This window comes from Corvus cornix, chromosome 7 (assembly GCF_000738735.6).
Source record: "Corvus cornix cornix isolate S_Up_H32 chromosome 7, ASM73873v5, whole genome shotgun sequence".
Classification (NCBI taxonomy): Eukaryota; Metazoa; Chordata; class Aves; order Passeriformes; family Corvidae; genus Corvus; species Corvus cornix.
In genome coordinates, this window is record NC_046337.1 from 7,822,845 (window position 1) to 7,845,676 (window position 22,832).

A 22,832-nucleotide genomic window follows, 5' to 3' on the forward strand; every position below is an offset into this window, starting at 1 on the left:
AGTTTATCTCAGGAGTTACCATGAAATAAACCTTATTATCAACAAGAAATAAAAGTCTAGCAAATACTCTACAAAAATTCTTTTGTTTGGCAAACAAGATCTACATATTTATGATACTGTGAATTTAGTAAGAATCAGGTTTTTTTACAACCAAAGGAGTGCTGTTGATGCTGTTGCTCCTTCTCAGTGCTTGCAGCTGCAGACATTATTTACATTAATCTCAGTGAACATGATGGCAATGTAGATTTACAGGCCAGGCAGATTTTAGTTTTATAATAAGCTTGGGTTGCCATGATGACTTTTAGGGGCTAAAGAATAACTCAATGTGTATTCATAGGTGAAAAATCATCGCTTAGAACCTCTGAGAACGGAATAGACTAGGTGGAAATACAGGTCTTGCCTGGCTAAGATGAAACATACACAGAATAGTGAAGGCTCAGATTCAGTAATCTTGTAACTCCTGTGGCTTTAGTGAGCCTGTGATGCTTGTCTGTATTTTCATAAATTCTCAAAGTTCATCCAGGGCAGGATTCCTGCTTTTATACTTTATCAAGGAAGCCCCACTTGTTCCTGAAGCTGTTGGATCTTTCCAAGTACAACACAGATGACTTTTAGTACTTAGTTTACTGGTCATGTCTCATGTCTCTATTGGTCTGTGATTTCTTGTGAAATATCCCAAATTTAGAGACCTGCAGAAATCACCAAACATTTCACATCCCCTTTGCTCATTCACATGAAGGACACAAACCCCTTTCCTTTGACTTGCAGCTGCAACATGCAGATACACCTGTGTCAACAGCTTAAGGCACCCAGGGAGACACTTGGAGTTACTCCATGGGAGAAAAAAATAATGTGATAAGCAGCCTGGAGCTTTTTGTGTCACATACACGTCTAAAGATGCAAATACCACCAATAAAAGAAGAAAATTTCCAACTAATAAAAGTTGGATCAATACTGATGTGAAAGTGAACAGAACACCAGACTAAAAATCAAGAGACTTGAAAAGTATGTGGTAGTGTGTCCTACAACCCAGTCTGTGTAATTCAGATAACAAGATGGGTTGCTTAGTTTCAGTGACACGTGAAACTAAAGTTTATATTCTTCAAATGAACCACCACCCTTCAGTGTCCTGCTGTCAGAAACCTAAATCATTAAAGGCCATATAGACCCTGGGCCAAATCCTTGCACCAGAACAATTCAGGGATTGATTTGCAGTGGTGGTGATGTATTTAAGGATGGAAGTTAGTCCATTTCCCCCCTAAACAGTACAGGATTTTTCATCAGAATTTGCAAGGGCCTGTATTTTTTTGGTTCATGTGAAAATATATGATGCCATGTGTAGCTGTGAGTGCTACAAAGGAATTCTGTAGCATTTAGGACATGGTAATATATTGTCAATTCAATAAATAGGGGTAAATTCAATAAATGGAGGTAAAGAAATCATTGCAAAATTGATGGGGGTCAAGCTGCTTGTCAAGTATGAAAAGTTTTGCATTGATTTCTCTTCATTTTATGATAGTTTGCCTGTACTTTGACATTCCCTGGAACAATTTATATTATGCCAGGCACAGCACTGAGTTGCATTTCCTGCCAACTCATACCCTAATCTTAAAACCCTTACCAGTGTTGAACCTAAACCAGGAAAAATAGTCTTAGTGAAGCTATTTATAACAAATACTACCTTTATTTTAAAAAACTCATGAGATTATCATGATGCTGTATTTATGTAATAGTTGTCACTGTGGGCTATATTTAAAATATTCATAGATACATCCAAACTGTGATTTAAAATGTATGGATTAATCACTTCAGCAGAACATATATTCCATGTTCTTTGCCTAGAGATAGAGCAAATGATGAAAATATTCACTTTTAAAAACATACAATAGCATGTTTTAAAAACATACAAAAGAATTTGGACATTTAGCCTCACAATGATAAAATAAATTGCTGTTGATTCTGCAGCTAAGACAATTCTGTAAGAGGATTTTGTTGACTAAGTTGAATTTGTTATGCTGTGACAATCCCAAAAGAATTTTAGTTTGGAGTTTGTTTTCATGTAATATTTAATTTAATGTTGCATTCTTTGTGAAAGCCAAATAAGTTGTAGAGAACCTGTTGAGCATCAAGCTGTCCTGCAGAGGTGTGTGTCCATTAGGCAGCCTCCTTCACAGTCAGCCTTAGAAATAAGGTCAAAATCAAGATGGAATCAATTCTTCCCAAAGACAGTTGAGTATAATAACCCTGTCTACTTCTTTATTTTTTTAGTGATACTGTTTTTAATCGTCCCAATGTGTTTCCCATTAATTATGTCTAATGTAAGATTTGGATGTCGTAAAATAAACCAAATACCTTGCAAGAAAACCCAATACACAGTTTCAGCAGGGCTGCCTGTATCAAATATAACACTCTCAAATTTGTTTAGCAAGATCTATGTTCTGTGAAGTGCTATCAGGTATTACTTATATTGCCAGCCACTATTTTTGTGGGAAGAATCCTGGATTTATCGTGCCATTATTTCATTTGGGACTGATGTCAGGATAACTTATGTACAGACCCTTGGTTGTCTGTCTTCACGTTTTAGTAAAACATAACAAACTAATCAGTTATCCAGTGCTCTGGATTCTCCAAACTTTTCAGAAATTTGAGAACTATTATAAGTAGGAAATTTTCAATAAGTTGTTTTTAAGACTGTTTTTGTGTGCATCATCCAGGGCTGGTGACTTGATAACACATCTTCTTTCCAGAGGCTTCCTCATGTTCTCTGTTTCTTAAGACAGAATGCTTTTTATTCTAGTGATGTACTCAGGTCAATAATGTGGCTCTTCAGTGCTGCAATTTGTGCCTCACTGAGAGCTTTTCACATGATACTACTCTTTGTTTCAAATTAAATGAGAATTTCTTTGAAGTAAGAACTCTACTTCTCTGAATGGCTTTGTGAAGTGTCAGAGGTCCCTGAACCTCTTCGTGGTGAAGGCACCAAGATAATAAACAAACAAATCCTTCCACTGTGCAAATGAATGATGCTAAGGACTAGGTATTCTTTTCCTTTGTAGAATTTCTGACTCTAGGTAACCAAAATCTCAAAAAAATTTGTGTGTTTATGATTCGTATTTGCATTTGAGCTATCAATGAAGAAAATCATCATCATGTGGTATGACCATCAGCTATCACATTAACAGATATTGACAAGATATTGATTGGAATTAATATTGAAAATATTAATTGCTATGATTACTTTGGAAGACTGTTATGCTCAGTGTTTGCATGGTATTCTGATACAGTCTTTTGCCTGTGAACTCCATACATTTTGCAAGTGTTCATTTGATTTATGCACTTCAGGAGTTAATTGCTGAATCCAAGCACAGAGAGAGGTGTAATTCCTGTCCTGTCCTTGCCTTTTCAAGAGGTCTGACTCAGTTTTCTGTTCTGATTGACTGAACAAATTTTCTTCTAACTTTAGAACAAAGGCTTTCATTTTATGTCTCTCACAGTTTTGCTATTCCGAATGTTGTTTCACACCGTGTGTAGGACTTGCAAGAAGAGCCTTAGGACTGTGTATTTTATTCATGGTCCTCTTAGGAATTTTAAGGGAAGTTCATTATTTGTGTGAATTGGTTTTGGTAGGATTAGTTAATGAGGCACAATGCTCTAAATCCTGTTGGCAAGTGGCAGGTAGAGTAGATAAATGAGGAGTAACATTCTGTACTCATTTGGATTTGGGCAGCACATTAGTGTCACCCATGGAGCCAAAAGGCGTGGTTTGGAGCACTGCTGTTCAGAGTCTCTGGGTTATTTATGCCATTTCTCACATTTTGGTTCAGTCATAACTAGGGACAACTCTTTAGCCAGACAACTTTATTTTTTCTATAATACTTAGCAACATGATCCAGTGTCACTGGAGATTTTGAGTGCTGGGGTTCCTAAAAGAATACATGCAAAATAGCCTAAAGGAAGCTACAGAAATGATCATGTTCTGTAATTAGTAACCTGAAACCAAATAACTGTCTACAAAGTGCTGTTCCTTTCTGTACAAAATGAATATTTGAAATATTTTCTCTTTAAAAGAAGCTGCTGTTAATTCCACAGTTCACAGTCTAGTTTGCCTTCCTAAACAGCAGCTCTAATAATACTGTCCTAAACTCCATCAATCCCACCCCACTTCCCAGCCGGTCCTAAAATAGCTTAGTAAGCTCTTCAAATGAGGCTTCATTAATTTTAGAGAACATACTAGAGGACATTCCCTAGTGCTGTATATCTCGAGTTCCTGTGGAGTCAATTAAAATAGAGCTACATCTTTCTGAATAAGTGAAGACTTTTTTTTATGATAGCATGACCTTTTTCTCCAGTTGTGTTTACTTCCCACTTCATAAAATTCAGGGATCTGTAATGAATTTCTCAGACATTACTGAAGATTAAGAAGGTTCTTTTAGGTTTCCTTTAGGCTTAATTAGAACTTTTCTTATTCTATTTAAATTGTTATAATGAAATAGTTTCATTTAATGAAGTATAAATCTCTTACATGGGTTTTAAATAATCTGAAAGAATCAGCACTCAATCTATTCAATCTTGCTACAAATACTAGGAAATCTGGAACTTTTTGTTTAAATCAAGGCTGATGTAGTCATTGTGTATTTCTTGGTAATTTTGCAGGTTTTGATACAAGCAGATACAAAGTATTTTTCATGGAAATCGGAATTAATTTCAGATTTATTTTTTTTTCTTGAGGTGTTAGATTATTTTTCTCACAAGAAATTATAAATAAAATGAGTAGAAGAAGGAAAAAGTTGCAACAGTGCATCTCACAATGTTCTAAATGTTTTGCAAGTGGACACACTTAGCTTTAGCCCTCCTTTGCTAACATTCACCTCACACGAAAATTTGGTATTTTGTGGCCCAGCATGAATCCCACAGAATATGGACAGTCTTAAAATAGTCATAACGTTGTCCATCCAGTCACCAGAAATACAAACCAGTACAGAAGATTTGTTGGAATCCCTTCTAGGGAGACGTGTGGATATGATATCCAGCAACAGCTTTTCTTTTTGCAGAACTTTACTTTGGTTTATGGCCAAAATATATTTGTATTGAATGAGGTGAGCATGCTGTAGGGTATAAATGAGTCATTTTGAAGCTCATGAGGCAAATGAACAAAACTTCTGTCTTGAGTGTTGTAATAAGGATACTCTAATTAATGTAACATGCTGGTTTTCTCTACAGATGTATTAAATTCTCAGTGAGTTTGCTAACTGCTTATTTCTTTGTCATTGCAGATACAGCAGTGGTGTATAAAACCAGGAATGGACATGTTGTTGAACTGAATGTAGAAACAAATACAACTACATTATTATTGGAAAATACAACTTTTGTAAGTAATAGAGATTATCTGCTTCTTTCTCAGTGGAAGTCTGCTAAGATTTTTTCCTGTAACAGGGGGGTGGGAGTACAATATATAAAAGTTAGAGGAGATATGTTCATAACCTAGACTAGGTCTCATGTAAATGAAAAATATAATCCATTCCTCTGTCAGTGAATGATTTCTGAATGAAGTTATTCATTGTTTTATTCAACCTACATGTAAATAACCAAGATGTTGGAGAATTTGCTGTTGGCTGTGCTTTATTCAGAGCATCTGAAGGATCATGCTTGGCATATGTTCTGAGGAATCTACCTGATGTCTATTAGAAAAAGATATTTCATAGAATGATACTTAAATGTTGAGAGTTTGTCACTATTAGAAAAATGGGAAAAAGTTCAAAATTCATGGGAATATTTTCCTTAAGGGAATTAAATATGCAAAGAAAAATGTATTTCCTAGTCATGTTGATCTCTGGTTTAGTTGTTTCTCGTGTTTTAATGGCAGACTAGATGATTGGGGATTATTCCTCTTGACCAGTAAAGGCTATGTACATGAATGGTTTCTGACTAGCAGTAATTGCTAAGAAGTACTTTAATACTTTAGTCTGCATTTTCTTTTGCTTTGCTTGGCACTGTTATTCTCAGGGATACCACTTACTCTACCCTGTAATTCTCGTTTATCAGGCTTTTGCAGCATAATTGTGTGGCTTGTCAGTCTTTCCTCATAAATACTCCATGCAGACCACAGTAACACTGCCTGTTACTGTTAATCCCTGTACTTTTAATTTAATAAAATCTTTTACACCTGCAGACTCAAAAGGATGACTCATTTTCATCAGCAGTCTTTGGCAAAGGCTGATCTTACTCCTGGTCTGTTCCTGGCCTTTGCTGATAGAGATTCCTCTTTTCAAAGCATAAAGCCTCAGGTGACCTTTCCTTCTAACTCCTCAAACAAGAAAGAGGAGAGCAGAAGTTCAGGAGAAAGAACTTGATGCTGATTTCCTCTGTCAGTGTAAAGATGGAGGAGCATGGAGGAGAGAATTTTATTTTAATGGGTGTGTGTGTGTCTTCCTTTCTGTGAGCTGCACCCTTCCCTATGCTGGGATGTGCCGCAGGGTACCTCTTAGCCCAGAAAAGGCTGTCAGACGCAATTAAAAGTGGGTGGAAAGATGAATTTCTGTAAAGTACAAACCCTAACATACTCAGAAGCACTTTCTCTGTTACCCTTCTATTCAAGTGGGTGTGAGCACTTGCCTGGCCAGTTAGAGCATCAACTGCGTCAGGCCAACGCGGTGCCTTTAGTGCATAACCTGAACACAAGCAGCTGCTTGGGCATCCCTGGCTGTAAAACATGACTTCAATGACAAGACTTGAGTCTCCTCAGAGATGAATTCATACACTTTTGGCTGGAAGTGGTTGGCTTGTGCTGTGGAGTGTAATGCCAGCATGAGAGGCTATTCAGGCCATTCTTCACACCAGCCTTGCCAAGTGACGATGGAATGGGACAGACAGGCTGCTTCACACTGCGAGTTGTTCTTCTCTGGGCTTTTTATGGAACTGGTTTATTCTCAGTTCACACAAACCTAGTGAGCTCTAGGCTCTAGATATCTACTACTCATTGGAAATGTGGGAAACTGCTGCAAAATAGATAATATTCAAGCATTATGGGCGGAACAGAGGAAAATAAAAACCAAAGTATATTTTTTCCTGCAGAGCTCCTCTCTTTACACAGCAAAAAGCTGAGAGTATTATACTTAAAGTCAATCCCAGCAATTATTATTCATATGGAGGAAGTAATATAAAAAGCTGGAAACAGAGCAGAAGGCTCAGCAAGTTTGTTGGTGTATGTTTGGAAGAGAACAGTGGGAAATGTTCTGTGCTGAGTTGTCTGTCAACACGGTGGCCAACATTCCTAACAGGATAACATGACTGAGGCAGGCTGAAATCAAAAGCTGTCCTGTTCTTCTGAGCTTGACTGTCCCCAAATCTGCACTGCTAAATGTAATCTTCTAAAGTTAGACACCTGGATCATTAATCAAACATTTTCCTTGCTCAGTGTCACATCTGCTTAATCATTGGTGCATAATTAGAATGGTAGTGGTTTAATGACTCTGCAGAGATGTCTTGGATTAATAAAAAATACAGCAGAGATCCAGCATAGGCAGTGGTAATGCAAGTTCCTTCATTCTTCCCTATCAAAAGGTTTTAATCATGGAAGAGTCACCTTTGAATGGGATTATTAAGTCTGATTTCAGTCTGCATTTGCTCTCCTGTTTACCTCTGCTCAAGCAGCCACAGAAATGGCAGGGTTTTCTCAGTAATGTTGATAATTATCCATGGAAAATTGAACTGCCATGATAAACTCCTTGTGCAGAGGCAAGGGGCAGGTAATGACTCTTTGTCACCCCTGATTGGGCTGTGTTTGAATCACCAGCTCAGAGGAGATTTTCTTTTTTTTCTCTCATTTCTCAACCCCTGAAGCAGTCTTCCACTGGGCACAGATCACTGGCTCTTCTTTTGCATCCTAGAGACAGCCACCCTCCTGCAAAGTACACATCTTTTATCCTTCTTTGTGTTGCTTATTGTGTAAAAGTCATGTCCCTAATGAGGATCTGCTGTGCTCACTGAGTAGGTGTATCATCAAAAAAGCAGGCTGCAGGATTTTTTAAAAAAAACCCTATGTTATATAGAGAAACATATCAAAATCCCCTAACCTTTAAAAGTGCCCTTAATAATAGCCATTCACCTGGAAGGAGGAGAGGCTAGTGTTTTGTCTTTCTAGGATGCCCACTTCTCTTACATGGGGGAAGTACCTATCTCAAGTTCCTGAATTGAAGTTTTGTTTTTTTTTTTTTTTTTCCAGTATAATCAGGTTTTATTTAGAAGTAGAAGAAATTTTTGCACTTCATTTGTCCTTCTGGAATGAAGTCCTTTTCTGTAAACAATTAGTAAAGCAATCTGGCCTTTTTAGAATTAAACTATCGGCAAAGCAATATTATGGATAAAAAATACAGTGACATAAGTGAAAAGGGTAGCTTGCAAAGCATAAAGAATATCTTTTAACGTCTCTGGATGTTATTATTTAAGGATGCTTTCTAATACACATTTGTTCTCTGACTGTGTCCATGTAGTGCCTCCTGCTTCAGCTATCTAATAAACAGTTAATATCCTTAGCCAGCAGCAGATAAATGTTCACAGCTGGAGGCTGGGCAAGTCTCCTATTAAGAAGAGCCAGAAAAAGCCCTGGACATTAATCACTGTGTGGCATCCTGGTGTTTGAGATGCTGCCTCAATACGTGATTACAATATGTTCTCTATCATCTATCTGGGCTGCCCATCACCGTGATCCTAAGTGATGAGCCTACCAGTTTTTCAGCATTTAACAATACTTTGTGACACATTACAGTTCCAAAATCAGTGGCATTATGCCACATTTAGCTAAGAAATTTCAGTGTTTAACAAGCATTTTGTTTAATGCTTTTGCCATCAGCTGTTCCATAAGGTCAGTAAGAGCAGGTTAGCAGTTCACACAGAGCCCAGCCACAAGCGGGAGAGGAGAGTGTGGAGGAGCACATGGATTCTTTAGCTCAGGGAAAGTTGTCATCTGGCTCCTTATTCTAGCTCAGCTTCTCGTGTTTACAACCCTTAAACACAAAACAAAACGGAAAAAGCAAGCACAGAGAGGATAGAAAATGTGTGTAGGGACTGTGTGTTCTGGTATGGAACCTTCCAAATGTGTTGAATTCTCTGAAAGAAGCCTGCACAAGTTTTGTCTTCATTTCTCCCTCTTAAAAAAGCTGCAGTAATTATGAAACTGATAAGGCTTTTGTTAGCCCTCAGTTCCACTGCTCTTGTGGTGCATGTATTCAGATACCATGCATGCACCCTAGCAAACACTCAGGATCCTCTGTCAGAAATGAGTCTACTGTGACTCCTTCAGTCTTCTGAGTGTGGATGATGGGATGTATTTTGAATCTGTTGATTTGTTTTCCATACCAGGCAATACAAGTGGAATTGTTTTCAGTTTGTGAGCTCTAGAATAGTCCTGTATTTATTACAGCTTCCCCCAGCTGTACACTTTGGACTCTTCTAACACCCAGCAATGCCTGACTTGCTGTGCCCCTTGATTTCTGTGCCTTTCCACAACTCTTTACAAGCTCAAAGGGAAACTGCATCATGAGGCACAGCAAACAATTATTGCTGAGTTTCAAACCTGTTTCCAGAGGCTTGTCAGGAGTATATCCTGGAGCCTGTTGTGCTGTTGTGTTACTGTGGACCATCTTTTATCCAAAGATGGAGAGGGAAGGACCTTGCTGCCTGCTGTTGGTGTCAGAAGGGTGACAGAGCAGCCTTGGCTCAGGGATCAGGGTCAGGCTGTGGCAGCCCAGCTGTGAAAGCCCTGTGGAGGCCTTGCAGCCAAAAGCAGAGAATGAGAGCTTCAGTCTGAGCAGAGCTTTTGGCAGGGACTGTTTTGTGGTGTTTTACAGAGCGTTGTTCATAAACAGCTCTGCTTGTTCTCTTCCTTTTGATACTTTTTTGTTTTGTTCTGTTCTCTCCACCACCACACCCCCTTCCTCTTTTGATAGGAAGCTCAGTGCAGCATCACAGTCCAATTATAGTTTGTTGATTAATGTAGATTTAATTGCAAGAGTAGTTTACATGCTTATTTTTTAAGAACCTTGCATAAGAGATTAATGAAAGGGTGAATAATAGTAAATATATTAAATAACGTTATATAACTACATAAATACTAATAGTTGTTGCAACACTGGACATTTTAATGACCCACACATGTTGTAAATAGGGGATTATGAATATTGTAGCATTCTCTCTACTCTCCCATGCTCCTCTAAGTGTCCAATAACCCTCTCAGCACACCCTTTTTAGTAGAGGGGTTTTTATGAGGAAGGGTTTATTGTTGCAGTGCACCTCTGTGCCTCGAGGTGGGAAAGCCTGACAAATGAAAGGGTTTTGCAGTCACTGTGATTTGGTGGTGGCCATTGGTTTTTGTCCAAGTGAAGGAGGTTTCAACATACAAAATGCAAAACTGTCAGGTTACGGTAGCTCGATGTGGGATTTCTCTAAATAATATTCCTGGTGAAACTGTTCCTTGATCTAGTTAAGAGTTAACTATATCAATGTTAATGGGAAATGTGAGGGGAAAAACCTCCATGATTGACTGGTTAGAGGTTACTGTGAGGCTCATGGTCAGTTCATGTCTATTTTTATGTCCTACAGTTTCAGGTGAGTTTGGGGAATTTGGTTCATTTTTTTGAGAGCCACCCATTCATAGCATAGAGGTCGGCTGAGATCATGTTTTATGGCACGTTTGTCTTTTAAACTGCACAGGAAACCTGAGGGTTTACAGTTCCAACACTTGGCATTGCAGCATTTTTGGGTCTAGATTAAATGCTCAGGTGACACAAGAAGTACCGCGTTAAGAAATGTAACCTTGGAAACCCACATTTTTATCATTCCAATTATAGCACATTTTTCTAATTACAACCTGTCTTTCTCAGAGGTTCCCTCTTCCCACTGCTACAAGCCTTGGTCTTCTGCTGGGCTCCAGTCTCTGCTGCTCTCTCATGATCCATCTTCTCCTTTCAGTCACAGCAGTGGCAATGAAGGAGAATCCCATTGTTCCCTGGATTGCCGGTGCCTCCCAAGGGAACTGTGACATGCCAACTGCCTTCTCGTCTTGCAGCTCCTTTTAGTCCACCAAACCTGACTCCTTTTGTGCATTGCCATTTGGCCAGTGCCTGTCTGATAAGTTGGGCTGGATACCTGTGAATGCTGATGAACTCCCATCCACTGAAATTCTGCTATACCATTAAGTTAAACTTTTGATACAGGTGTAGGTGGGGAATAGATGTATAATTTCCTAGGTAGTAGTGTTGCCACCAAACTCTAAAGTAACATTCCTGAAAGTCTTAAAATATTTCATTCTGGATGAATAATAATAATTAAAAAAAAAAAAATAAAGCCTAAATGTGCATTAAGGAAGCACTAAACAAAAACTGAAGAAAGAGAATAAAAGGAGTTTGGAAAATGAAAGTTTCTGGGGAAAATAAAAAGCACAAGAAACTGAAACAGCAGGAGGGGCAAAACTAAAGGAAAAAACCCAAACTCAACAAATAAGTAAACTCCACAACAGTGACCATTTCTTTAAAATCAGTTCTCACTGTGATATATTATTTCACTTAAAACCATCCAGCTGAAACTATGGCAGAAGAATACTGTAAAGAATCCATGTTACAAATACACTTTATTTGGCTGGACTGCATTACAGATAACTTCATCTGTCTGCCGTATACCATGGTTTTGAAAGATTAATAATAAGGCACTGATTTAAATGTCACAGTAGTTAAAATCAACAAAACCGGTAAACCCAACATTTTATAGTATGTGAAGGATGGAGGGAGTAGCCAGTACATCAGTAGCTCAGACGTAGGGTTTAAGAAAACAGGAGAAATAAAAAGAGCTGATACTAGGGACCCTTGCTGTATATGCAGAGCCTAAACCAAGCCTGAAATTTCTCTTAAACACAATCATAATTGGTATTTCTGTTAACAGGAAAACACACATAACATGCAAAGTGAAAAAGAAAGAAATATTAACATTGGAAATCAAACTTGAGGATATATTGTTCACTGGAATACTGTGTTCCATTTCAAGGACCCATATGGAAAGGTGGAAAAAAATTCAATTTTTCTTTCCATGCAAAACTATATTTTAGCAATTCTTGAAAGGTGGATGAGAGAAGGAAGCTGGAAAGCTGGAGGACAAAAGCCTATTCAAATTCTCTTTTTCCTTTTGCCTGGATTTGGCTTTTGCTGCTGCAATCTGTGGTGGCAGTGAGACCATTGGGGTCATCACATCATGCATCACTGTCAGGAGAAGAATTAAAACTCTGATCTCATGAAGTATTTCAAAGAAACTTAGAAATACAATGTTTCATATGGTTAGACTTAATTTTACAGTCAGTGGGGGTTTTGGTCAAGTGAGGAATGAAAGATCAGGTATAGGATCATTTATGTTTGAAAAAATGAAATGATGTCAAATGCAGCAATATAGGAAAAATGGATGGCAGGGAGGACAGTGTGCAGGTGTTAAAAAACCCCGCATTTATTTTGTCTCAGAATTATGCAGGAGTGTGGACTGTAACCAATTTAAGGATTACAGCAATTTCTCCAGTCCAAGTGTTTTCTGGTTGCAGGGAGCTGATGGTTTTCGTAGGGATTTCAGCTCTTGATGGGGCTGGGTAGAGGGGAACAAGGAAATTCCCTTCCCTTTTTCCTTGTGTTCTGCCTTGCCTCTTTCGAGTTTGCAAGGGGATTAGGGTGTGCATGGAGTGCACAGTGTTGAATTACCCCAGTCCCTACCTAGCTGATACTGTGCAGTGATGCAGAGGGAAACCAGCCCTGCTTCTACGTCCCTGGACCGTGCCTAATTAGGCGGCTCTATTTCTGCCAATTTCAGAGCTTGTTTGTCCAAAGTTACATTTCTTAGAGACCAAGCACAACAAAACCATAGGGTTATAATCACATGGGGCAGCATTTAGGTCTGTCCTCCTGAATGAAGCCTAAATAGCTCCTGACAAAGCAAGAAGCTTGAGAAATTGTGGATATGCAGGCCCGTGGAACAACCACCCTCCAGATTTTGGATAACAACACACCTGAGGGTTTCTAACTCCCAGTGTATTTCCAGTGTGGTATTTCCCCAACACTTTCTTTTAAACTCAAAAATGTGTTCTCCTGGGAAGAGAACAAACCCTTGGGGTCAGAGTCTTCACAAGCTTCTTTTTAATGAATAAATATATCTAATCCCTGTACAATGATAATCTCCCAGGAGTTTGTGTGGCATGCATCTCACCTCCTACAGCAGGGACTGGAACTTTCTTTTAAGCCCTTCACCAGCTGATCTAATCTCCTCAGCCATGGAGTCAGGCATCTGTTGGCTGGTGAAATCCCTTAGATGTGGTTGTGGGGGAAGAAAAAGAATTCTGTCTTTTGTTGTAGTGGCTCACAGATTGTGAGTTTACTTGCCATGTTAGGCAGGAGGAATGAGTCAGGTGACTTTTTTCATTTCCTGTTCTTAATGTATAAGGGTTTCTTCTGTGCATATAAGTAGGCAGTTTCTGAATTAATTGCCAAAATTGTGCTTGTCTTTACCAAAAAAGCCCTCCAAAAACAGAATTTTAAGGAAATTTTAATCACATTAAGTCAACTTAAATTTCTTTGCAATTCTACTAGAATTAAACATCTATTTCATTAAAGGCTTGATTGTAAATCCAACTTAAATAAATGGGCTAATTATGTTTTTATGATAATTTAAAGAAATCAGCATTGCTATCAGCTTTGGCAATGAGACATGATTTCTGCTGGTCTAATTTTAAGTTTCTTATTTCTGAAGTGAAACATTAAAAAGTATGAAACAGCTTTATACTCCTTTTACCAAGAATTATGCTGTTATACTAACAAAAAGAAAACTATTTTGCACCAATCCATTACCATATAGTTTTTTCGGCATTGAATGTACACCACGTGTCTGAGGCATTTTGGAGGCAAACAAAATTTTGCAGGTGAGTGCAAGCTGAATGAACAAGGTCAGTGGGATTCAAAAGACTTTAAATCCCAAATCCACAACACTCTGTACTTGGATATGGAATATGCAAGTAGTTCTTGCTGGTGTTGCCTGGAGCTGCCAATAGCTTGCAGCTGAGCTGCTCAGGTGTTTGCAGGAAGAGCCTCATTACTTGTGTGGTGGCATAATGAGGGACTGGAGATTCTTACTGAATGTGTGAGGTGGTAGGAGCTGCACTCCCTGGGAATGAATTTGGAAAGCTTGCCTGGGTTATGTAGTGCTGAACGCTGAGGTGGTGGAGCAGTAATTAATAAACTGCTACAAAAAAGACAAATTTCACATCTGAAAATATTTTCAGCAAAGTGCCAAGAAAAGGGAATGTTACTCGTAGGTTAACATTAACAGAGTCTCTGCTTAAAGATGATTAACTCATAAAAGCAAGTTTGGGTACAGTAGGAATCTATTCTGGATGCTTTGTAGATACAGAAGGATGGTTTAAGGTGTGTTGCTTTTTTTTTTTTTTGTTCCCCTTCTTTCTCAAGACTGCAGATTTATCTTCTGATTTTTGCTTCTGTCATGCTGCTGAATCAAACTAATACAGTTTATCTTCAAAAATACTTTTCCCTTTAATTCTTTTGGATACCTTGATTCTAACTATATTACCTAGGAACCTGAGTTTAATCTGTATATCAAAATATAGCATCTTTCCAGTTTATTGGAAGCTTTTTTTTTTCCCCCAGGTATAACTCCTTAGCTACTCTGAATGTAATAGTTTGTGATTTCCTGCTTGTGTGCCTTTTAAAATCCTGTTGAGTTCATTAGTTTAGCAGTGGGATTAGGCTAAACAGAACAAGATGCTTAAGAAATAAAACAGTGGATAGATCTTGTTCTACTTAGCTATTTTTTTATTTGTTTTCATCTTATGGCTTTGTGGTTCTGTTATTTTTTTTCTGTCCTACTTTTTCTATTCTTATCTGGATTTTTCACATCTTCCTTTTCCTTTCTTTCTGGAAATAGATGTCTTGAGATTAATTTTAAATTATTTCCTTCAGTGCTCTTTAAAGCACATTCTTATCTTTCTCATGCATTAGTTCATTAAATTATTTCTGACATCAACATTACCCCTTGATGAAATTATAATCTTGAATTCAATTGGGTGTCATGTAGTCTTGGGTGGATGTAAAGCATTGTTAGTTTTATAATGCTACCTTATGTTTCACTTTGCTCTCTGCTAAGAATTTTCTTAATTTTAATAAAGACTTTTGCTTTAGTTCAAGTTGTTTTGAAAAATGTTTGTGGCATTAGAGGGAAAGCAGTAGAGACATAGTGCACACCTATTTTTTTCTTGCATGTGATCTTTAAGGCTAACTTAGTGATGAATCTCCCTTTTAATCATTCCAAACAAAGTATGTTCCTTCATCCTCTGATGAAGTGGTTATAGTTGTTATCCTTGAGCTTAGTGCTTGAAGTGATGATAAAAAAACTCATCAGCTTCTTAATTGGTGTTTAGGGTTGAAGCCAGATTCTTCAGTTGCCATTGTACTGATACCAGCTAATTAGACTGAGAATTATTTGAGGCCTTCTTTTGTGAAAATTACATCGGTTTTCTAAACCAAATCTGTCTTATGAATGGGAAGTTCTTAAATGAGCTGTAGGAACATTTGGGAAAAGGGATCTTATTAATTTCCTATTGCAGACTCACTTTTACTGTTACTTCATTTCAGGTAACCTTCAAAGCATCAAGATACTCTGTTTCACCAGACTTAAGATTTGTTCTTCTTGCATATGATGTTAAACAGGTAAGCCAGCCCTTCATAATCAAAGAGCCTCTAAATCAAAACTCCAAAAGCCATGTTGTTTTGTTTGTTCCATTTGCTATTCCACATAATATAATATGACTGGTGTACTTGATTTCTCTTCCCAAAACCTTCTGATTCCATGATGGGGAAGTTTGTATTTAGGTGTGTATGGAAGTATTGCCTGGTTCTCAGGTAGGTAAATTGCAATGGCTCCTCTGAAGTGCCATGCTGGTTTTGGCAGTAAAGGTTTTCTAACCCTTAATCTGCTCTGTTACCACCTGTTTATGTGAAATCCTATCTTTTGATATTCCTTCTGTTTTAAACAGTTATACTGGTCATTTATGGACTATACAAAAAAACCCCCAAAAAACTAGGCTGATTCATGTCATGGAATTTTTGTTGCTGGCTTCAGGGGTCTGAAGTGTGATAGTCTGAAAGCCTGCATAATGCAGTGTATTCTTTGTTTCTTACAGTATTTAGAGATTTTGTTGGCTATTACATTGTCAAGAAGAGTTTTGATCAATAGTACCATGTAGTGTTTTCTAAAATAAATCTTGGAACACAGAAAGGAAAGAAAAAAACTAGTTTTCAAAAAAAATAGGACTCAGTGGTTGTTTGAATAAGTTTGGATTGTTTTCTTTGTTCTAATGGTGTTGATATAAAGTGATTTGTTAACTTGGTATTACATCCAAGTAGGATTTTTATCTACCAGTTCTGGTGGATTCCAGATCAAGTTTTCCCTACAATATGCATCTATCAATAGGAGAGAGCTGCTGTTGTTCAGTTCACTGTTTTTTGGTGAAGTGTTCCAGTTTTATTTGTGTCTGAAAAATACTTGCTCCTTGCTGCTTTCCTTCTTGATTGCTTCTTATATTGTGAAAGATTTTAATAATCCCTCCTACTGACTTAAATTCCTCATTTGTTCTATTGAAATTTTGATTTTGGATGGGCTTTTCCCCCTTTCCTTAAGATTTTCTTAGAAATACCATATGTAGCTGATACAGATAAATAAGGAAAGCGTCAAAGTATCCATCACTCTTTATTACATGAAAATGTGTTAACACCAGGGATGAATCCCTGGTACTGTCCTGCTAGCACTCTGTCCTGGCACTGGGCAATCTCCTGCCTGCTCCGAGCGGGGAGGACGGAAACCGATGGCGGCGCAGGAAGGCAGGCGGAGCTCCTGGTGGGGTTTGCCTTGCCCACCCATGGCGAGGCAGGAAAGAAGTGGAGGGACTTCTTTGTGGGGGGAGAGGGTTTATTGGAGAGGAAAATCCATGGAGAAAACCAAAGAACCGTGGCTTGCAGGGGGTCTTGTACCCCCACAATATGTGGAAAACACACAGTAACCAATGGAACATCAGCCAGGGGGTGTTACCGAGGTGGGGAGAAGGAATTGTGGCAAGTGGGAGAAGGGGTAGGCAGGGAGGAGTAACAAGGGCCAATTAACTAATTAATATTAGTCAATATTAATTAATTAATATTAATGTTAATATTAGTTAATATAAATGTCTTTGGAAAGACAACCAAGTATGAGAAATAAGGGGAGGGGAGGGCTGCAGCCAGTGGTAAGGCACAGATTTATATATTTTTCACAGCCTTTTGAATGCTCAAGGCTTTTGGGCTGTGGAAGCATCAAACCAATGGACCCTTTGGTCTACTTGATTTGGCTGGCCATGGCTCACCACAGCACCCTGGCCCATGATAGAGATGGTCCATTGGCATGCAAAGAGCTCTCAGTGCATGCTGAATCTATCAGTTCACAGTAGAAGCCTCTTTCTGTATTTCAGTCTTGGTTTTGTTGCAAAAAGAAACTTTTCCATCCTTTCACAGTGAAGTTACATAGAGGAAAAAGGTTTGGAGCATTTACATTTTCCATCTAGAGGTTTTCTTTGCTCAACTGTATTGACAAGAAGTAGTTAAAATGAGAAATGAACAGGGTTTGGCAAGCAGTCTGTGGTGGTGGTCCTGGGTGGCTTTGGATGAGGCTTGTGTTGCTTACTCTCAACTGCTCCAGCTGAGCTCATGGCTTTCAAACCAGAAACATACTGTGATTGTCATGCCTTCTAAAAGTGGTGGTGGTGCTCCTGAAACTCATAATAGCTGGCTGTTGTCACTAATACCTTAGCTCCGAAATATGCTTAAGGTGGAAGGAAAAAGCACCAAAAATCATGTAAGGCAATTTATGCAGAAGCTGCCCAACATATTCTTGTGAATAACTGGAGAAAGTGTTTTTTCTCCAAATTTTCTGACTCTTGGGATATTTGTTAGGCTGAAAAAGCACTTTTGTCTTCTCCAAATCTGATGGAGAAAAGGCATGCAATGCCTTGGAAAGCCTGTATATTTCCTCATAAGTAATGCTTCCGAATTACATCAAGGGTTAAGTTAGTGTTCATAATTCTTGTGATTTCGGAGTTTTTTTTTCTCAGCCAGAGCCAGACTTACTGCATCTGGATGAGAGGAAATCTTCTTGTCTGCTTTACTTTCCCCCCTGGCTATTAACTGTAAATTATTAAATTTATTAACTATAGAATTAAAATCAATACTAAGCAGCTTAGTATTAAGCTTAACTGGAGAGTTTCCAGTTAGTTTCAGTAGAATCAGGCCAGATTCTTTCTTCATACCTCTTTTGAGTGTAACTTTTTATGAAACTGAGGATTTGCTTATTGTCATGTGTTACATGGTTGAGTCTAATAATACCCAGTTCAAGGAACCACAAGTAATTTATATTAGACATTAGGTTGATCTCTCCATCTGCTATAAATTGCCACAGACCTCTGGACCTTACTAGCTATGTTTTCCCCTTTTTTTTCCTTCTTTGCTAAAATTTAGGCGTGTAATTGTCCTGCAATGTATTTGATGGGATTTCTGCTTTTGAAGAGTCTCAAGGCTTTGGGTTTTTAAAATTATAATGGTTGTTTACATACATCAATCTGTGTTCTTCGTAACATACAGTAATACAGCTGGAACAGATTTATTAATCAACAGTTTTATAAATAAGCTAGTGTGTTTCAGCTGAGCAGATTGGAGGGAAATAGAGACAAATGCTCCTTCAAGACATTTTGTCATGAAATTGTAATTAGAAACAAGATTATTTTGATGTTTGGATTAAAAATAAATGTTGAGTTAAATTAAGTAGTTGAATATTTATTTTACTGTTGTCAGCATTTTCTTTAATCTATTTTATGCTTGGAATGGCAAACTTTAATTAAATTTGCAGTCATTTCAGCACAATTAAGAATATCCTCTATGCATAACGAAACATAAATCTGCATGAAAATAAGCCATCTTTGAATACAAAAGTAATAATTGAATGGTCATTTAAATTATGCTCAATACAAGGATGAAAACCATTTCCTGTGGTATCGCAGTTGGTTTGGTCTAGCTCTGTGAAAATATTATGGAAGAAAATCTTTTTGCTGAGGAATTCGAGGTGTTGTACATTGATTTCTGGACATCAGGCTCCCTCCATCTCCTTCCCAGCAGGTCACAGGACAGGCTGGTAGTACTGGCATAAGCCCAGGGGCTGTCTGGTGTTTCCTGTTGGAACACAAGGCTGTGGTGATTGTAGAGGTACTTTCTGTGTGTTCTTTGCTGCCCTTCTCCGTGGTTCCTCACGCTTCTGGAATGCTTTTCATCAATTCTCCGATGTTTCTGACGTTGCCAAAGGTCCCATGGGTCAGCTGCAGTGTACATGGTCTTTCTGCCTGTCACTCCCCATAATTTGGTTGGCGTTGCTGAAAAGGTCTCCTTGTGCAAGGCAGCAGATCAGTAATAGAAACTAATTTGGGAAATGAGCTCAGACATCCTTGCTGGATCCATCCTCATTCTTCTGGGAGAGTAGGAACACAGCACCAGGGAAACTATTGTACCTATTGTATGCAGAGAGGGGACAGTTTTGCAGGACTGTAGCTTTTTGATTTTCCTTTGAAGACTTTCAAGGTGTGAGCAAAGAATGTGACACTCTGGGTGACAGTATCTAAGCTGGCTGAGATTTCAAGAAGAAAGATTATTTCACTATTGCTTTCAATAAGGACTGTGTTAAAATTACATTTGAAATTTTTCTCACTCTTCTGGTGCTATAATTCACAACTACCAAAACCTGATTTATAGTTTTGATAAGAAAATGGAGATCAGACACTCTGTTCTTGCATTAATGGTAAAGAATGGGGCAGTGAATTTGCAGAAGAGTGAGAATTGAGGTCCTAGGAATTCTTTTACCATTAGGGAACTTTGGTGTCCCTCAGGGTTATACCTTGCAACTTGTCCCTGGACTCCACATGAAATGAAAATAAGCTTAATTCCAGATAAAGTGGTTTTGCTCACTCATCATGGGCATGTTGTCCCAGTGCTCTTGCTGGAGCATAATGTGCCACAGAAGAGCAAGTGAAGAAGTAGATGAGATCATTTCCTCTCTTTCCTCATGTGATTTTTTTTTTCTTCCCACAAACAAACTGTTCTTCCTTTTCCCTGCTTTCAAAGCCCTTTTGAATGCCAAGCTTCAGGAATTTTTCCTACTTTATTCTCTTTTCTATTAATAAGGCCTCATCTTCTGTTTTCAGTACAAGATTAATTATGTGTGAATTTTTTTAGCTCTTGGTTCAGAAATGTGCTTAAAAACAGATTAAAGTTCAACTCTAGTTTAGAAGCGTGAGCATTTATATGCTCTCTAAAAAAGGAAATCTTCTCCTGAATTAGGACTTCAAACTGTAATCTTTTTTAGCTAGAGAATTTTAATAAAACAATATATTTAGCTTAAAAAAAATAGATTTTAACACTTCTTATGGTAAGATCAGGATGAAGAATAACCCAATCCTCTTCAGAAAGGAAGGAGAAAAATAATTTTAAATCAAAATGCCACTCATCTAGTAGAAATAATTCAAAAGTGTATCTGAATATTTTCAGTTCAGTGTATTAAAGACAAGAGGTCCAACATGGCATTTGAAGCAAAGAACCTCCAAGTTACTTTCTGCTGTGTGCTGACGCCTGTCATCACTTTGCTGCTATAATATCTATTTTTAGAGCATAATGACAGGGACCATGGTCTACAGTAAATGAAGGACAAACAAGTGACATTCTCATCAAGCTGTTAGAGATTGACTTTGATACTGGCTTACTCAAGTGCACTGAAAGGATCTTCAGGAGTTTGCCTGCAAATTAGGAGAATCCATGAGGGGAAGAACTCACTGAAGTCTTAAATTATATGTTCTGCATTAGAAAATTATCTTTCTTCTGAGCAGGTGGAAACTAAATGCTCAATTGTCAGTAAACCTCTTGGTCAGTGAAATTAATTAGTGGATTTTTGTTCTGAAAAATTTAAAAGGTAAAGAAACTACCTTGCATTATGTCTTATTTCTAATCATGACACTGGTTTTAACGTGTGCAGGTGTTTTCAAGATGGTTTATACAGTGCGTGTGGAAGTCTGACTATGAGGAGCATTATCTGCAGTACCAGCCAAGGGTTGGAAACACACATAACGAAGATGAAATGAAATCTGTCATCTGGCACATGGAAACAACATTTTCTCAACAAGATTATTTCATACAAAAGAATAAAAAAAGACTTTTTAAACCAGCAGCGATCTGGCCAACAATATTTTATGTAGTGCTCTCTGTGAAGTAAAGATCTGATATAAAATTCATGCTATCAACTTTTTCCTCCAGAAATGCATGGTTCTTTAGATAAACCTGTTTTTCATGTGTATTTCTGCAGGTCCTCAGGGTAATCTTTCATCTCTCATTTGTTCATTTTGAGATGAGTCCAGAAGCAAATCATGCATGTGCACACTCCTGAACTTAGGAGATCGTAAATAGAAGTCTGATCCTGACATGACTTTCCCATTCATCTTTATCTCTCGTCAAAAACACGAAGGAACAGGTTTTATCAGCTTTAGGGCAGCAAGAAAAAAAATAAGAAGGGATTTTTAAGTGAGATCCACCCCCAAAATCTGAACTCATTTCTTGCAAATAGTTTTTGTGATATGTTTTATTCCTCTCTTAGGTGTGACAAGACTGGGTGCTTAAAAGGTCAAATATTGAGCAATTCATGGAATTAGGCTGCTCAGATCTTTGTGTTTTAAAGGCTGTTGATTTAGTTTGAGTTGAAGTTTTAGATGGACAGAGCCTGGTAATATAACAGTGAGGCTGTAGGTTGTCTTGGCATACTGCTCTTCTTTTTCATATATTTGACTTTATTTTATAGAGCTCCACAGATATGTAAGGCATTTTTAAGATATAAAAAGCCAAGGTCTTTGCCTGAGGAGATGATGTGCTTTGTAGTAAAATATGGCAAAATGAATTTTATGACACTTCCTACTATCATGAATTATCCCCTAGGAGTGAGTATTCATGTGAACACACAATGTCCAACTTTTATCCAGGATTTTATCTAAATTATGTGGCAAAACATAATAGCCACCGGTCCCCATAAATGGAAGATGGGGAAAATAGAGTGTATTTTATGGTTAGAATCATGGACATTGATGTTTGTTTTGTATTTGTCTGATAAACAGCCTCCATGTTTCACTCCTGTTGAGTTGCAGTCCTTTAAGTGCTTGCATTCAGTTCATCAGACAGGTTACTGCCTCACCGCTTACTAGAAGTAGCAGAGTTATACCTGGAGGATCTGCATATATCTGTAATATTGTTTAAAAATGATTGGTATATTTGTAATGGGATGTTGAGGCTGCTCTCTGCCAGGGTGTTACTGTGATGGCCTACAGGACAGGGCTGGAACTGTCACAATTTCTGCCTCTAAAAAAAATTGGAACTAAAAAGATGGGAAACTGGAGTACTGTTTGGATGCTTCCACTGTTTCTTTAAATTTGAGGTGGTAACTGCCATGTCACATACCAGTCCTTATGCATCTACTTGCTGTTTTTCATAAGGGATGTGTTGATTCATCTATGCAAGTTCAGCCTAGTGTAGCAGTTAAAAAAAGTAGATCACTCTTCCTAATAAACCACATGAGACAAGGTGTTGCTGCTTTTCAAGTAACTTACTGAAGTTTTCTGTTCCATTTATACTCACAGGATTGCTGCTCAACCTCAAGTTTTATAATTAAACAAAATAATTCTAATTTAGGTAGAAGAT

At 38.0% G+C, this 22,832-nt stretch overlaps 1 protein-coding gene across 3 annotated transcripts in view; it reads left to right on the plus strand.

Annotated features, from left to right (window-relative positions):
* Positions 1-22,832, plus strand: part of DPP10 (dipeptidyl peptidase like 10) — a 453,359-nt gene that overhangs the window by 316,899 nt on the left and 113,628 nt on the right. For all 3 annotated transcript variants that reach the window (XM_039555127.1, XM_039555126.1, XM_039555128.1), the window contains exons 4-5: positions 5,274-5,368; positions 15,666-15,740. In XM_039555127.1, the coding sequence (XP_039411061.1) occupies positions 5,274-5,368; positions 15,666-15,740 (170 nt within the window). The remainder of the gene's footprint in view (positions 1-5,273; positions 5,369-15,665; positions 15,741-22,832) is intronic.